General features: G+C 47.9%; 1 protein-coding gene across 3 annotated transcripts in view; it reads left to right on the forward strand.

Annotated features, from left to right (window-relative positions):
• The window catches only part of LOC115480791 (apoptosis-inducing factor 3-like), a 125,253-nt gene that overhangs the window by 91,114 nt on the left and 21,302 nt on the right, over positions 1-12,837 (forward strand). For all 3 annotated transcript variants that reach the window (XM_030219693.1, XM_030219694.1, XM_030219695.1), the window contains 3 exons: positions 992-1,068; positions 2,926-3,043; positions 6,429-6,527. In XM_030219693.1, the coding sequence (XP_030075553.1) occupies positions 992-1,068; positions 2,926-3,043; positions 6,429-6,527 (294 nt within the window). The remainder of the gene's footprint in view (positions 1-991; positions 1,069-2,925; positions 3,044-6,428; positions 6,528-12,837) is intronic.

Below are 12,837 nucleotides of genomic sequence, written 5' to 3' on the forward strand. Positions count from 1 at the left end.
ACAAACTATCAATGTACTTTTCAGGTAACAATAGACATACTATTGTAATGGTCACTTAATAATGTAAATTGGAAGCCACTTTGAACGAAATGTGCCTTTGGAGAACAGTGAGATACAAGAATGCATCGATAAATAAATAAAAAAGAGAAAATATGCAGGTGACAAGTCAAAACAATCCCCCTATCCACCAGTCTCAGAACAACAGCAACACTAGAAAGCAGCTCTAGTCAGACACCCCTCCCCCTCCCGATGGTCAGCTGGCGGCAGGCAATGTATTTAGCTACCACCAGTGGCGCTGACTCTGGTTATTCAATTCTTGGCCATTTCCGGCGACCAGTTTATTTTTGGCTGCCAAAAAGTTAAGCGTCTATGATAGCATTTAAGTGGCCTATTTTGACCACTCAACATAGTCGGTTTGGCGCTGAATCTGTCGTAGCTGGTTTTGACATCTGATGCGAAACGCTGCCTCAGATCCATTTCAATAACCTCATCTCCTTCAGCATCCTGTTGGCTTTTGCTGTTAGTGATCCGTGGCCTTCTCCAGTCATTTAATTTGTACCTTCTGTGTTTTGGAGTCATGTTCCCCCTTTCCTTTGGCTCATAAATACACACACACACACACACACACATACAAGTATACATATACTGACACACAAATACATATGCATACATATGAACACACAGACATAGCAGCCCACAAGATAAACACACACACAAACACATATACATACACACAGCTAAGACACCAAGCCTTAGGAGCCAACTTTTCAAAATTATTGGGGGTGCTAAGCCCAATGAAAATAACCCCTCCCTGGACACATACGAGGAATTTTCTCAATATTGGGGGTGCTCAAGCACCCACAGAGTCAGCTCCAATGCACCAAGCACGTGGCAGACACATATAGATGGGTTGGAAAGAATTCCATGGGCCTTGCTCTACATGCTTTCCCCACTTGCTTGACCTCAGACAGGTTCCCTTTCTCCTTTGCAGGTGCAAGTCCAACGACAGGCTTCCTGAAACAGAGTGGGATCACTATCGACTCTCGGGGCTTCATTCCTGTGAACAAGGTGTGGCGTCCCTCTGGGTCTCAGACATGCCATCTCTCCCACCTTCATTTCTCTAGCCTCAAATCTTTCGTTCTGCACAACATGTTCTGGATTCTATCCACACTGGCACTGTCTTTCTTCTTAACTGGGAAGAATTAAATGAGGTCTACCTGTTACTATCCCTGTTCTGAGGTTGTGTAGCCAAGTGAGGAATCTCATCAAAAGAAAAATACATCGTTATTGATATAAATTAATCAGATAAGCAGAACAATAACAGTGGAGGAGTGGCCTAGTGGTTAGGGTGGTGGACTCTGGTCCTGGGGAACTGAGGAACTGAGTTCGATTCCCACTTCAGGCACAGGCAGCTCCTTGTGACTCTGGGCAAGTCACTTAACCCTCCATTGCCCCATGTAAGCTGCATTGAGCCTGCCATGAGTGGGAAAGCGCAGGGTACAAATGTAACAAAAATAAAATAGATACTATTGGAGATTCTACATGGAATGTTGCTACTATTGGAGATTCTACATGGAATGTTGCTATTCCACTAGCAACATTCCATGTAGAAGCCTGCGCGGCCACATTGGTGATCTGCAAGGGCCGACTTCTACATGGAATGTTGCTAGTGGAATAGCAACATTCCATGTAGAATCTCAAATAGTAGCAACAGTGGAGGAGTGGCCTAGTAGTTAGGGTGGTGGACTTTGGTCCTGGGGAACTGAGGAACTAAGTTTGATTCCCACTTCAGGCACAGGCAGTTCCTTGTGACTCTGGGCAAGTCACTTAACCCTCCATTGCCCCATGTAAGCCGCATTGAGCCTGCCATGAGTGGGAAAGCGCAGGGTACAAATGTAACAAAAAAATAAAAAATAACACTATAACTGTTTCCCCACTGTCACAATAACCTTGTTATTAATTAGGTTGATATCTTCTCTTATTTCCATTGCTGTGTTTTGTCTGATAGTTCACATTTTTTAAGGGGCAGAGTGTGTGAACAAAGCTCTGTTGCAATGCCTTGGGTCAAAAACTGCAGGAGCTCATTGAGAGGCTACGGGTTCTGCTGAGAGTGGAAAGGGTGTGAAGCTGATGCCCCCAGGGTGGTGTTTAGGACTGACCCTCCTGCTATCCCAGGTGTTGGGGAGGAACTGTCTCGGGGAAACGGACCAAGAGTGGTAGCATCACGTCAGTCCTGAAGCCATGTCTGGGGTCTCCTTCTCCCTTCAGTTCCCAGGGAAGACCGAACTTCCCCTTTTATACCCCACAGCCCTGCCTTTGGCTGGCACATACTGGTCATTTTTCCACACCTCCCTGTTACCTGTAACCCTAAGACAGGGGCACATTATACTCTGTTTTTTTCTTCCTAAAACTACATTATTAGGGGAATTCCTTTGTTGGGAATGTGATGTATTTACGTATTTATTAGGATTTATTTACTGCCTTTTTGAAGGAATTCACTCACAGCAGTTTACAGCAAAAATACGTGAAGCATAAGCAATAGACAATTACAGCAGTAAAATTATTGAAATAACAATACAAAGTATGGCATAGTACACTACTTACAATGTCAACACAATACGCAATAAAAACATGTTCATAGCGCAGGGTAACATGGGCTAACTGTACAAAATCGGTGCTAATTACACACAATGGCGTATTGATTACGCCAAATGCAGTAAGCCTTGTTCTGTAAATACCTGCACACAGGTAGACTCTTGGGCAGTATAAGTGAGACTCAGACTTTTGTGTTAGCTGCACACACGTCAGCTGTACAGTTGGTATAAGTGCTCATTACACTGGTATTCTGTAAAGGAATGTGGGCGTTTTCTTTCTCCTGGCTGCAGCGGCTGTAATGTCACTCACCCGTCTCTCCTCTCCCGGCAGATGATGCAGAGTAATGTCCCGGGGGTCTTTGCAGCTGGTGATGTGGTAACGTTTCCTCTGGCTCTGCGGAACAATAAGAGAGTGAATGTACCTCACTGGCAGATGGCACACATCCAAGGTGGGCACAGTTGTGTCTGGAGCATGGTCCCGGATAGCCTGGCACTTGCGTATGCCAGCGTGGCTCAGAGCAACGGTGAAGCCACAGGGGTAGTGGGTTTGCCTCTCTGGCGATCACTGTTATACCCCAGTCCATCTAGAGACCAGTAATCCTGCTTTTATTTTTATTTACAAAATTTCTATCCCAGCCAGCTTGGATTTAAACTGTAGGAACCAGTAGGAAAAGGGAGGGGGAAGGTCTGGAGGGGGGTCTCCCCTAATCGACCTCTTAGCACTGTACAAAAGACCCCCTCAGTGGTAACCAGTGCTTCTTGCTTGGACCTTCCAGTACTTGCACGCTGATACATAGTAACATAGTAAATGATGGCAGATAAAGACCTGAATGGTCCATCCAGTCTGCCCAACAAGATAAACTCATTTTACATGGTATGTGATAATTTATACCTGAGTTTGATTTGTTTGATTTGTCCTTTCCATTTTCAGGGCACAGACCGTAGAAGTCTGCCCAGCACTGTTCTTGTACTAAGTTCTGAAGCCCCTTAAAATTTACACTCCAGCCCATCCCTATCTATTCAGTCATGATCAGGGCACAGACTGTTGAAGTCTGATGGACACTGTGATGTGCTGCCTGTTCTCTGGCACAGGCTTCCTGTCACCATTGAAACCTGTGCAAAGGCTGAGGTATCACAGGGTCTTGTTAGGTCACAAGTGAAAGGACCTGCACTTGAGCATTTCTTAAGGAAGAAGCAACGCTGGTACCCTGGGTGCTCTGTGATCAGATCAAGGCATGATGCTCCAGATGTTACCTCTGCCTAACTCTGGCCTGGATTTTGAGAGGAATTGAGACCTGCAAGTCCATAGATGGTAAAACCAGAACTGTGTCAGTCTGTCACTTTAAGCACTAACCAATCCGGAAGCAACACAAAGCATCAGAACTGGTCTAAGTAGCTGGAAATCCTGGAGATGGATTTTAATATTGTATCCTTTCATTAACTTCAATTTTCTAATTGCCGAGATGCCAAATTACCCAGTTCCAGGCTGGAGACCTTTTGGACAGACCTGGTTTTGAACTTACATCCCAAAGCAGTATGGGATTTGTAGTGCATGTTCCTGCCCATGGAAATCAGTGCTACATGTCCCATAATGCACCAGGATAGGGTGGTCAGAAATCTAGACCCGCCCAAAAGCTTCAGCCTGGAACTGGGTATCTTGGCATCTCTGTAATTCAGTGGTTCCTAAACCTAGTCCCGGAGGCCCCCCAGCCAGACAGGTTTTCAGGATACCCACAATGAATATGCAGGAGAGAGATTTGCATGCACTGCCTCCACTGCATGCAAATCTATCTCATGAATATTCATGCTGGGGTGCTTCCGGGACCAGGTTTGGGAAACACTGCTGTAATTGCAAACAGCAGTCTGCCCAGCTACAGAGAGGCCAAGTCTGACTGATACCACCTAAGGCTCTTCCTCTCACACAGAGACAGTGCAGTGCTCTGCTGAGAGGAAAGCCAAACACAGAAGAAAGCAGACCTCCGCAATGGAAAATCTAAGAGAAGGGCACAGCGAAGGCGACAAAATAGATGATGCCAATCAAACTTCTACTGGACTCAAGAAAGGTTCACAGCAAGAGTTTATTATTCAAAAAAATGGACTCGACACTCAGGAGTCCCTGTATGGCATAGTGCTGTTGATTCTTTAGGAAAAGTCTTCTCCCACGATGTTTGGGTTTGCTAACAAGACCTGGACAATGTTAAATCAAAGAAACCTTTCAGCTCCGTTATACCAATACGAACGATACTGCTCGAAAAAGCATAAAAAAGACGTTTCCTAAAGAATCAACAGCACTGTGCCATACAGGGACTCCTCAGTGTCGAGTCCATTTTTTTGAATTATAAACTCTTGCTGTGAACTTTTCTTGAGTCCAGTAGAAGTTTGATTGGCATCATCTATTTTGTCGCCTTCGCTGTGCCCTTCTCCTGCTGAGAGGAATGCCAAGTCTCCCAATCTGAGCACTCTGCACTGCACTTCTGGCCTCCAGGAACTGAGGGATCCAGTCGGCCCTAAGAGGTAGAAATTATACAGCCCTGGTGCTCAGAAGCTGTTTTCAAAGACATGGCAGAAGATGAGGAAGAGCTGAGCAGGAGAAGAAAGAGGGGAGAGGTTCATTTTCCAGAAGTCCCTGATGGGATAAAACCCAAATACAGTGGCCACTTCCTGTCCTGTCTGTAGACCACAGGCTCAAACTCAGGGAAGGCTGGATAAGGAAGGACAAAATCCTTCCTCAACACAGGGTTTGAATAATCACACATTGAACAGCTACCTCCTTCCTCTTGGGGCAGGTTATTTCTTTAACACACCCACCAGTAAAGCACTGCTAGCAGAGCCTGAAGCATCTCTGAAACTATTTAGACTCAAAGCCAAAATTTGACAGTAAAAAGAGGCAACTCGCCAACCCCCGGCCACAGTACAGAAGCAGCATCAGAGCGGGTAAAACTATTCTCATAGAAAAATGTTACCTCTCGAAGTTAGTAATGTTGATTCCTGTTATGTGCAAAGGTACTAACCTGTGAGAGTCCATGAATTGCAGGAGGCTGGTGCTTCTGTTCAGAACATCTTTTGATGCCTCTGGTCTGGTGTAATGTGCTGGGAACGGAGATGTTAACACAAGGCCATGTGATGCTACTGAACGGTCATAATACCTCACGATGAGCTGACGTTTCCTTCTGAAAATCTTCTAGAAGACCCAAAGGCTTGAAGTATCTGTATTTTTTGCACCTGCATTTACGCTGGGGAAAATAATACCCATAGATGTGAAAAATCAATCTATACATCTGTTCTAAATCACCTTCTCCTCATCAGGGGAGTGTTTCCTTTGCCTCTGGTTAAAAGGGTGTGTTGCGGTCCAGGTAGTTGCACTTTTGGCTGACAGTGGAGGGCAGGTTTCAGTCACAGCACTTTTCCTGGATTTTATCCACTAATGTTAACAATATAACTTGTATTCCGCCAGTACCTCACAGTTCAAAAAGTCTGAACGTGTGTACTAAAACGAGCAGCTTGAAAAGAAAAAAGGCAATCTGAAAATCTAAATGTTTTCATAGTTTTTAAACAAGGAAAAGTAAATAAAACTGGTAACCGTGTAGCTCTAAGATTTTGAGAGAAAACAAAATGGCCTGACAAATACAGTGGAACCAGCCCAAATTGTCATGTTAGGACAATATAACACATATATTTGAGGCTTTTCCGTTTATCTTATGGTGAGTTTTTTTTACCCTGCCTAAGTCTGGCTGGTTGCCTGTATTCTGTCTCTTGCAATATTGTAGCTGGCAGAGATATTCCTTCTCCCGTCACAACAAACATTTCTCGTTTTTCTTTTTGCCCCTTTGGCAGGTCGTATAGCAGCCCTGAACATGCTGGCACAGGGCACAGAAATCAGCACCATTCCCTACCTCTGGACAGCTATGTTTGGAAAGAGTATCCGATACGCAGGTGAGAGACCTTGTTATCCTGATGAAATGTCCAAAACAGTCAGGCCTACAATTATCTCTAATTAACACAGATATTGGCAGGGTAGAAGACAGGGTGTCAGGCTCGCTGAGAAAGAACGTGAGCCCTTGTGCTCGATGGAGGAAGGTTCCTTCCCGAGCTGTCGGCCAACCCCGAGTTCCCCCTGTGTCACCCTCCGTTTCCCAGGGGTTGAGCCCTCAGGTGCAGGAAGCCAACAGCGGGAAGAACTGAGTCCAGAACAAAGTCCACGGGGCCCGGCCTAGCCACAGGAGAAACGAGGACCAGAAGCAGACAGCAGAGGAGACAGGAACGGCAGAGGTCAGTACTAGGCAGCAACCAATAGCGAATCCAGAATCAGGCAGAGGTCAAGACCAGGCAGCAGGCAATAGAAGAGTCAGCAAGAGGCAGAGATCAGTACCAGGCAGCAAACAATAGCGAATTCAGGATCAGGCAGAGGTCAAGACCAGGCAGCAGGCAATAGAACAGTCAGGAACAGGCAGAGGTCAGTACCAGGCAGCAAAAAATAGCGAATCCAGGATCAGGCAGAGGTCAAGACCAGGCAGCAGGCAACAGAAGAGTCAGGAACAGGCAGAGGTCAGTACCAGGCAGCAAACAATAGCGAATCCAGGATCAGGCAGAGCAGGTCAAGACCAAGAAGCAGACGTGAAGGTATCCAGAAGCACAGCAACTACCCAAGGAACTGAGTAGAAGCCGAAGCGTGGAAGGACTGGTAGTCGGGCTTTAAATAGAACAGGAATTAGGCCCAAAACATGTGTAGCTGTCAACAAGATGGCTGCCCCAACCGGAGACGCCCTTATGCCCAAATATGGCCTTCCTTCCTGAAACTGCCCAACTCCAAGATGACTGCCACAACTTAAGAGGCCCACCTCTAAGATGGCTGCCCTATCTTGGCGATACCCACATCCAAGATGGCCACCCCATCCTCAGATGCCCATATCCTGAACGGTCAGGGAACATGACACAGGGTGGGAAAGGATTTAATAGGCAGGGTAGAGGGATGTTTCCAGCCACCCTTTCAAGGAGCACGGCAGTATATCAGGAAAGTTTTGGAGCAGTGTGGGTGAAGGAATCTTCCAGTACTGCTGGGATCTTGCCAGATACTTTGTGACCTGGATTGGCCATTGTTGGAAACAGGATATTGGGCTTGGTGGATCTTTGACTGTCCCAGTATGTTACTACTGCTACTTATTATTATTTCTATAGCATCACTAGACATACGCAGCGCTGTCCTCTCAACATGAAGAGACAGTCCCTGCTTGACAGAGTTTACAATCTAATCAGAACAGACAAACAGACAAATAAGGGATAAGGGAAATACTAAGGTGGGAATGAAAACAGACATGGGTACTTTACAAGTGAATAAGGGTTAGGAGTTAAAAGCAGCATCAAAAAGGTGGGCTTTTAGCTTAGATTTGAAGACGGCCAGAGATGGAGCTTGAGGTACCGGCTCAGGAAGTCTATTCCAGGCATATGGTGCAGCAAGATAAAAGGAACGGAGTCTGGAGTTAGCAGTGGAGGAGGAGGGTGGAGATAAGAGAGATTTACCCAGTGAACGGAGTTCCCGGGGAGGAATGTAGGGAGAGATGAGAGTGGAGAGGTATTGAGGAGCTGCAGAGTGAATGCACTTATACGTCAATAAGAGGAGTTTGAACTGTATGTGGAAATGGATAGGAAGCCAGTGAAGTGACTTGAGGAGAGGGCTAATATGAGCATAACGACACTGGCGGAATATTAGTCGTGCAGCAGAATTTTGAACAGATTGAAGAGGAGAGAGATGGCTAAGTGGGAGACCTGTGAGAAGCAAGTTGCAATAGTCTAAGCGAGAGGTGATAACAGCGTGGATGAGGGTTCTGGTAGTGTGCTCAGAAAGTGTTCTGTACCTGTTCTGTGGTGCAGGAGTGTGTGTGAGGAAAGCCTTACCCACACCTCACCCCAACTCTGCGAGCTTTAAGTACCTGGAGGCAGAGCACCCGGGTCTGAACAGGGGCTAGAAAGGTGCTGTGGGTGCCGCGTTGGACCGCATTCGGAGCATCATTAGGCCTGGGTGAGGCAGAAGAGGCTGCTGTTGCAGGAGCCTTGGTGATAGGCAGCACTGATCCGGCATCAGCCGAGGTTCCTGAGGCTGGGAGTTTGGGACAGCGCCGTGGCTGTGAGGGGCCTGTTCAGCGCTGTTCTGCACATGTGTATCTCAGTCCTTTGCTGAGATACATTGTTGCCAGCTTTAGACTTCTGCTGATGGAAAGTTAAACTGTAAAACCACTTATCTGATATTTTTCTTGTCATGTTATTTAGTTTCTACACTGGATCCAGTTTAGGTCACTAGAAAGAAAGATTTAAAAAAAAAAAACATTTGATTATGTTTGTGTGTCACTGAGTATTATTCAAGTATCTGTGTAGATTAACACAAATAGAAACTTCCATATCATCAAGCTGATCAATCCATAGACTGGTGGGTTGTGTCCATCTACCAGCAGGTGGAGATAGAGAGCAAACTTTTGCCTCCCTATATGTGGTCATGTGCTGCCGGAAACTCCTCAGTATGTTCTCTATCTCAGCAGGTGGTGGTCACACACAGCAGCAGCTCTGGCTAGGCCTCCAAGCCTAATTTTTAGGTTTTGTTGAGTGCCTGGGGTTGAGGGCTCTTTTGAGCAAGTGCAAACCTGGTGGTGCCAGGTCCCTCCTTTTCTCCCCCCTCCCGCTGGCTCCGTTAAAAAAAAAAAAAAAAAAAAAAATTTAAACGTCCTTAAAGGCGTTTATTTCGACGTTTATTTAAACGTTCATTGCAGCTACTCACTGGGACACCAGTTCGTTACAGCTCGGAGCGGACAGCAGGTAATTTTTACCTTTTTATAGCGGGCAGGGGGTTCCCCGATTCTTCTCCTCGTGGCATATGGCGTCGGAGGGCGAGGGCGCAAAGGGTCGCTCCCCGGATCGCTTGAGCGCTTCTAGAGGGGATGCGGGGGTCTTACAGCCTGATTCGCCCTTGTTGGGTGACAGTTTCGTGACCGATGAATGTCCCGGTCCTTCCTCCGGCGTGGCGGTTTTTCCCGCCATAAACGCCCATCCCCCGCTCCTCGCCTCCGCCTTCTTGGCCGGCCACGCGGCTCGGACGGCTTCTTCGTGGGCCGCCCTTGAGGTTGGAGACATTAATGCCATGAACGCCCTTAATTTGGGCGACGGCACAAAAGCGGCTAAAGTTAAGCGCCGTTCTTCCCGCGCGGCTCCTTCGCGGAGTGTCGCGCCGGACGCCATTTTGGATGCGCAGCATGTCTCTCCCCCGCTCTTGCGAGCGCCGGTTGAGGGTGCGTCTAGGGCTGTTGCCCAGGCTGCGGAAGTGCACAGTCTGGGGGGTTTCTCCCCCGAGTTTGTTTTGCTGCTGCATCAGGCTTTCCTCATGCAAAACGCTGCCCCTGCTCCCTCGTCTGGTAAAGAGGTTGAGGTTCCCAGAGGTAAACGCCCTCGGGTTGATTCCCAGGCCTTGGAGGACTTTGTCTCCTCCGATGTAGATGAGGGCAGCGTGTCTGAGGTCTCCCAACGGTCCTTTGCGGATTCCTTGGAGGAGACGGATCCCCGCTCGGATGGAGCGGATGACCCCTCTGCAGCGCGGCTTTTTAGCCCAGAGGATTTGCCCAACCTGTTGTTACAGGCCATGGACACTTTGAAGATTTCCTCTCCGGAGGACGTCTCTCCCTCAGCCCCTGTTGGCTCTGCCATTATGCTGGGGACGAAGCGCCCGCCTAGAACCTTCCACGTGCATGATGCCATGCACACCTTAATTTCGGCTCAATGGGATGTCCCGGAAGTGAGCCTTGTATAATTATACTACAGCAAGAGGCCCTCACTGGATGCCCACCGAAAGGGTGGACGGCCAGATGTTAGGACTCAGGCTGTAACAATACCAGCTAGGATTAAAGATCTATGACTGGCTGAGCAAGGACTTGCTTTTCCTGCAAGTTAATATGTGTTCTACCCTAAGATCTATCCACTGGAATAGTGGTAGGCCAAGCTACATAGCTTTGTGCAGCTGAAAAGCACTGACTAGGCCAGGTACAAATTGAATGTAGCACTTATTAAAATGGAGTTTGTCTTTCTATAAGATGAAACTTAGATCATAAGATAATAGAAAAAGGGGAAGTGAAACTGATATGCTAAGAATAAGATGTTCTGGCAGAAGAGAAAAACATGTTGACAAAAGAGGAAATTGCGAAATAACTTGCAATAGCTGGAACGGAAAGAGTTGGGTACAGAACAACAGATGGCAGGACACGACAGTTTAACCACAGAAATTGAGAAATATTTGAAAAAAATAGGTCCCAAAATAGGTGCTGCCATAGACTTCAATAGAGAGATGAGAGTATAAAGGAAGGGTGATTTTGGCTTAATTTCGGAGTCGTCCCCAACGCATCTCAGACGGCAGAGCGCTGTGCCATTGAACCCAGAATCCATCCGATGTCTGTGTTAATTTGAAACTTTGGTAAGAATAAATGCCTTCTATCTGAAACCTATCTCTGTCTTCATTTTCAAGTATTCCTTACCTGTCACTTATTTTACAAACTAAACTAACCCACACCAGACACTCATTTTGTGCACAAAATACTGATAGATTCTAATAGACTATATGTGGGAACATAAATGGCCCAGAATACACCTAGACCCAGAGAGACAGAAAGCAGAGGTCATGGGGATCAGTTTTGAATTACGCCTTCTGATGCCTCCCCAGAACCAACCACCCTGGGATTGGAGGGAAACTATAAAGAATCTTCTGGATGAACTTAAGATGTTCCCCTCCCCATTTGGAAAAGTCCAGAAGGGGTCTAAAAGAGGTCAATTAAAAACAGCCTTAAAGTGGCTAGGGCTATGTCCAGCCTCTATCCTTTGGCTGTGAGTGAACGTGAGGCCTATCTGTGGCCTACTGTGGATTCTTTAATCACTGCGGTGACTAAGAAAACGGCGTTGCCGGTGGAAGGTGGCACGGCCCTAAAGGACGCCCAAGACAGAAGATTGGAGGCGGCCTTAAGGTCGTCCTTTGAGGCGGCTGCTTTAAGTTTGCAGGCCTCAGTTTGCGGCTCCTATGTGGCCAGGGCGTGCCTGACTATGGTGCAGCGGGCTTCCCCCTCGGATCATTCCTTGAGGGCTGATTGGCCGGCCCTGGAATCGGGCTTAGCCTATTTGGCAGACTTGCTGTATGATGTCTTGAGGGCCTCAGCTAAAGGCATGGCTCAGACAATCTCTGCGCGGCGGTGGCTTTGGCTGAAACATTGGTCTGCTGACCACGCCTCTAAATCCCGCCTGGCTAGATTGCCTTTTAAAGGCAAGCTGCTCTTTGGGGTCGAGCTGGACAAAATCGTGACCGATCTCGGCACGTCTAAGGGCAAGAAATTACCAGAGGTCAGGGCTCGGGCTAGTACTCGTCCCGGTACCTCCAGAGGACGGTTGCAGGAAGCCCGTCGGTACCGCCCGGGCAAGTCGGGTTCCTCTGCCCCCTCTTCCTTCAAGAGGAATTTCTCCCCCAAGCAGCATTCCTTTCGCAGAGACCGCCGTCCCGGAGGTGCTTCCTCCGGTCCTCCCCCAGGGTCTCGTACCCAATGACGGGGCCTTGGTCCACGCCCCAGTGCAGATTGGAGGACGGCTGTCCTCGTTTCTGGGCGAGTGGACCACAATAACTTCAGACATGTGGGTGCTGGAAGTCATCAGAGACGGCTACAAGCTAGAGTTCTGCCGACCCTTAAAAGACGGGTTTGTACTCTCTCCCTGCAAGTCTCCGGTCAAAGCTGTGGCAGTGCAGCAGACCTTGGACAATCTGATCCGCCTGGGCGCGGTCGTTCCTGTGCCAGAAAGTCAGCTTGGCAAGGGACGTTACTCCATTTACTTTGTGGTACCAAAGAAAGGAGGTTCTGTCCGGCCTATCCTCGACCTCAAAGGGGTCAATCGGGCCTTGAAAGTGCGGCACTTTCGCATGGAGACTCTCCGCTCTGTTATAGCGGCAGTGAAGGCAGGAGAGTTCTTGGCTTCCTTGGACATCAAGGAAGCGTACCTGCATATTCCCATCTGGCCTCCTCATCAACGCTTCCTGCGTTTTGCAGTCCTGGGACGACACTTCCAGTTCAGAGCCCTCCCATTCGGGTTGGCTACTGCTCCGCGGACCTTTTCCAAAGTAATGGTGGTCATCGCGGCCTTCCTACGAAAGGAAGGGATACAAGTCCATCCTTATCTGGACGACTGGTTGATCCGAGCCCCCTCTTATGCAGAGTGCGGCAAAGCTGTGGACCGG

This window comes from Microcaecilia unicolor, chromosome 11, assembly GCF_901765095.1.
Source record: "Microcaecilia unicolor chromosome 11, aMicUni1.1, whole genome shotgun sequence".
Classification (NCBI taxonomy): domain Eukaryota; kingdom Metazoa; phylum Chordata; class Amphibia; order Gymnophiona; family Siphonopidae; genus Microcaecilia; species Microcaecilia unicolor.